Source organism: Corvus brachyrhynchos, unplaced genomic scaffold (genome assembly GCF_000691975.1).
Source record: "Corvus brachyrhynchos isolate BGI_N302 unplaced genomic scaffold, ASM69197v1 scaffold452, whole genome shotgun sequence".
Lineage (NCBI taxonomy): Eukaryota > Metazoa > Chordata > Aves > Passeriformes > Corvidae > Corvus > Corvus brachyrhynchos.
In genome coordinates, this window is record NW_008236764.1 from 1,063,759 (window position 1) to 1,068,182 (window position 4,424).

At 48.6% G+C, this 4,424-nt stretch overlaps 1 protein-coding gene across 2 annotated transcripts in view; it reads left to right on the forward strand.

Annotated features, from left to right (window-relative positions):
• The first annotated feature begins 323 nt into the window (after positions 1-323).
• Positions 324-4,424, forward strand: part of MARCH4 (membrane associated ring-CH-type finger 4) — a 31,414-nt gene continuing 27,313 nt past the window's right edge. The window contains exon 1 of one of the 2 annotated variants that reach the window (XM_017727305.1): positions 324-2,128. In XM_017727305.1, the coding sequence (XP_017582794.1) occupies positions 1,889-2,128 (240 nt within the window). In that variant the 5' untranslated portion in view covers positions 324-1,888. The remainder of the gene's footprint in view (positions 2,129-4,424) is intronic. The other variant, XM_008644853.2, reaches the window with a different exon arrangement.

Genomic DNA, 4,424 nt, shown 5'->3' on the forward strand with positions numbered 1-4,424 from the left:
CCCAGGTCCTGCACTCACCATTTTGAGCCCTCCAAGAGACCCTGGTGTGCAGCGAGGTGGAAAGGCAGGGATGCTGCAGAGCTGGGAGGTTTCTGCATAACCTCCTTGGTGCTGGGGCCACACTTGTGTGCTGAGGAGTGAAGCTGTTGAGAAAATAAGGCACCAGGGACTGAGATGAGAAGGGCAGAGCAGAGGCACAGAGCAGCGGTCCTTGTACAAGGCTGGCTCTTGGTGTGGCAGAGGTTTGGTGAGCACGGAAGCAGAGGAGCTGTGCCAAGCTCTGATCCCTCCCCTTTTGCATCCTGTCTGGCAGTACCTGCTCTTCTGGGCTCCTTATCACACTGGTGATGCCCCACCCCAGTCTCAGCAAAGGGCACAAACATACACAGCCAAACCAGAGCCCCTCAAACTGGAGCTCACATGGGGAGTTGGAATGCCAAATGTCAGTGCTCATTCCCACATGCACCTTTCTCCCATCTAATCCTTCCCTGCTTCCCTTCTTCTGGTTTGTCATGTCACCCCTTTCCAGGTGGAAAAGGTTCACGGAGCCTACAACCCTCCTTTCTCCCCCTCTCCTCTCCCTTTGTATCCCCTCCAATATGTAATGAAAACAAGTAACAAGTAGAGCCAAGGCTGGGTTTGTAACATAAACAGTTATTTACAGTTTTGCTAAAATTTCATGAAAGATGACATTTTTAGGTCACCTAGCTGAAACAAATGAAACGATTAACATGTTCGCATTAGGTTTCGTAAAAAGAAGTACCACTCTTGCCCAGTGTGGTCCTCAGTTCCTCAGGTCCTGAGACCTGATGTAGTGACCTAGAAGCTGAGACAGTTTCCCCCAGGGTTAGCAAGAGCAGGAACTGGTTCATAACCCAAGGCATGGATGTCTTTTACCATATCCAGCAGTGTCCAATGCCAGTGTCTGTTATCCTGGTGCTCTGTCATGGTAGGGATGAAGCTGATCTGTGGCTATAAGAGCAAATATCTTCTCCCCAATGCTGAAAGTATGATCCAGCCTCCTCTGTCCCATATATATTCTTATTCTTCCTTTAAAAGCTTTTTAATCTTGGAGCACAGCTAAATATACTATTGGAGTCTATACTGTGGCTTTTAAACACTAAACAGTGAGGACTAAAATGTAATGGCTGTCTTCTAACCTAAATAGACAATGGCAAACAACTGTAAAGAGCTTCTGAGCTTGTGTGCAGAGAGGAATTTAGTCCCATGGTGAACAGGATGATAGCAGATGGATCAGAATAATATGGGGTTTTCCTGGATACCTTGTTAAAAGCTACACCAGAAACAAGGGAGCAAGCCAGGAGGTTCAGTGTTTCGGCCACCACTCATAACCATCTGTGTCACAAGCCAGGACACGATTTGTTCTCCATCTTGCTTGCTTGTAGGGTGCAGATAGCCAGCCCTGTAGCTATTCACCAGTATGGCTGTCTGGGGAAAGTGGACCGTGGGGAAAGTGGGAAGAAATTTGAGGACCTTTTTCCTGACTGGGCTTGAGGAAGATGCCCTGGTCTGAGCAGGACATCAGTCTGCAGCAGGTGGTCTCACAACTATCCCCACCACCAACTTCACTTTCTAAAATTGGTAGCAGAGAGATAGAAACCTGAGCAGTGAACCAGTGGCGTGTTCTCTGGTTGGGGTCAGTGTGGGTTCTCTGGAGTCTGGTAAGAGCTGTGCTCATCTAGCTTTTCCTTCAGTGGCAACAAGGCATGTAAGACCCCAGTGTCTGAGACCACTACATCCCTGCCAGTCTCAGCTCACATCTGCCAAGCATTATTAGAGGGAAAAGGGATGGAGGCAGCATGATTGCCTGAGCCAAACCAGGTAAAAAGGAAGAAAGTTCACACGGGTGGGTGAGGGATCTTGTGCCATGCTGCGCCACGTGTGCCATGCTGTGCCGTGCCTGTGGGAGGAGGGAAGCCTTACTGATGCTGTCTGTCTCTTTCAGGGGGAGTTGCTGAGCCCGTGTCGATGTGATGGATCTGTGAAGTGCACGCACCAGCCATGTCTGATCAAATGGATTAGCGAGAGAGGCTGCTGGAGCTGTGAGCTGTGTTACTACAAGTATCACGTCATTGCCATAAGCACAAAGAACCCTCTGCAGGTAAAGGTACTAGAGACATTTCAAAGTCTATTTATTCTTGTTTCAATTTTTGTTTCTGGGAGCAAGTGGATTTTACCTATGTGGTTTTCCCTCCCTGTGCACAGGGATCATGTCTCAGACACTTAGAAAGGGTTGCAGGGGGCTAGTCCAAAGAGGCCCCATGTTCTACTCAGTGGTTCTGGGGGCATCCCTTGGGAGTCTGCTCTTTCTGTCCTTGGAAATTTCTATATTCACTGCCTATATTGCCTCCTGTTGAAAATTCCACAACAGTGCTATAACACCTCACAGCCATTCAAATGTGTTCATCTACTGGAGACCACAGGTATGCCTCTGTCTCCAGGGGCAGGCAGGGACAGAGCCACTGTGGGATTTGCTGCAACAGAGCATGCAGTCTGTGACTGAGCAGTATGTTGAGACTCCGTGTGTTTATAGTTGCACCATTAATCCTTATCTCCTCCTGCTGAGACTCCTGTGTTGGCATGAGGGATGGAGGAGGCAGATGGAAGCTTTTTAGAGCTCTCCTCTCTGATCTCGCCACCTTTCTTACTTTACTGCTCTTCCGTAATCATGGCATGGCACAAGAGGTGTTGACTCTGATACTCTGGTCTCTCCAAGCCTGATTCTTGGTGGACTTTTGCAGATGTGCACACAACAGGTAAAGCACATCTTGATGTAAGTGGCTGTGAAAGTCATCCAAGGACACACCTTCTTTCTTATCTGAGTTCAAAAGCATTGTAGTTGAATAACTCCCAGTACAGACTGGTGATTTAAAATCAGGATTCATAATGGAGAAACCTGTGTGACTATTAAAAATGGGATAAATTATCCTTAATAGCTATTGATTTATTGCGGGGGCAATGCCTGAAGATGCATTAATTGCTGCATGCCTTTGCTGAGCACCATTAGTGCCTTGGCCATAAGAAAGCACATTACATCCAGGCACTACTGCTTAATCAGCATCATCTGGACTGGAGAGGCATTACAGTGGTTTAGAGCCCACGGTCATGTCAGTCTGTCCAGCACCTGGCCCTCTGTGGGTCACTCTCTACCAGGAGGCAGGGACAGTGCTGGTGATGGTACCCAGTTGTACAGGGGTGTGGGGGAGTGCAAATTCCTGCTCTCTCTTTCAAACTGCGGTCTCTGTGTGGTTTTTTCTAGGCCTGAGGTCACTAACCACATTGAGGGAAAAGGGACAACCCATTAGGACTCCAGACTTAAATGAAGTAGTGAAATTAGGGGGACATCATGGGGAAACTTTGCTGAGGGGAGGGAAAAACATGACTGCTCTCTGAGAGTCCCTACAGCTTCTGATTCAATTTTTCATGAGCCATGGGCTGGAGAGATCAGTAGTTCCATCCCAAGCCTCAGACCCAGAATGTTTTAATTTCTTGGCTCTAGTAACTCAGAGCAGATTGAAACACAGGAGGGGAGATGTGGACAAAGCAGCTTTTGTTTATTTCTGGAAAGCTGCTCCATGAGCGCCCTAATGCTTCCTGTGTCTCAGGTTGGGGATGCAATGCAAGGCAGCACTGAAGGTTTATGAGTACAAATTTGTGAGCACTTGTGTCTCCAGAGCTGCCTTTAATGAATGACTTCCAAATGCTCTGCACTTTCAGGTGGCTCAGGGCAATGGGTCAATGGCTTTCTTCCTGTTCCTCACTCAGCTAAAATTTGTTGGAGCTGTTCATGGACAAGCTCCCACCTCACCCACACACATTTCAGAGCTTGTGCAAAGCTTTCCTCTCTCTGGGCTCCCTGTCAGAAAGTGGCCTGATCTGCTGGCCTTTGTCATGAACACAAAAACTGAGTGGCAGAAACAGCTGAGTTAGAGAGCTCAGCTCCAGGAGGAAGGGTCCCAGAGGACTGTGCAGATCCGGGGCTTGGAGCCTTCACGTTGCTGGCTTAGACTTCACAGCACTTCTCACAGAAGCACTGGGAGATTTGGAGGATGGGAAGAAGCAACTGGAGTGAAAAGCCACTTGGTCCGGAATAAATGCAGTGTGTAGAGTTACAGCTGCATGCCTGGGTGCCCTGTCTGGTGCCAGCACAAAGGCACTGCTTGGAAGCAGATGCTACACTGGCATTAATTTGCAAAATCCTGTGGGAACTGGCTGATGCACCTGGCCAGGTCTTCCCACCAGGACTAAGGGCTTGAGCTCCCCATAACCCATCACTACAAATGCCTCATGCCTCAGTGGCTCTCACCATCTGGTGAGGTGCTGGGAAAAGGAGGCAGAGAGGCCACAGGAGTTACGATGCCCCAACACTGTATCCCATAAAAAGTCACAGCATGTGCAGGTGG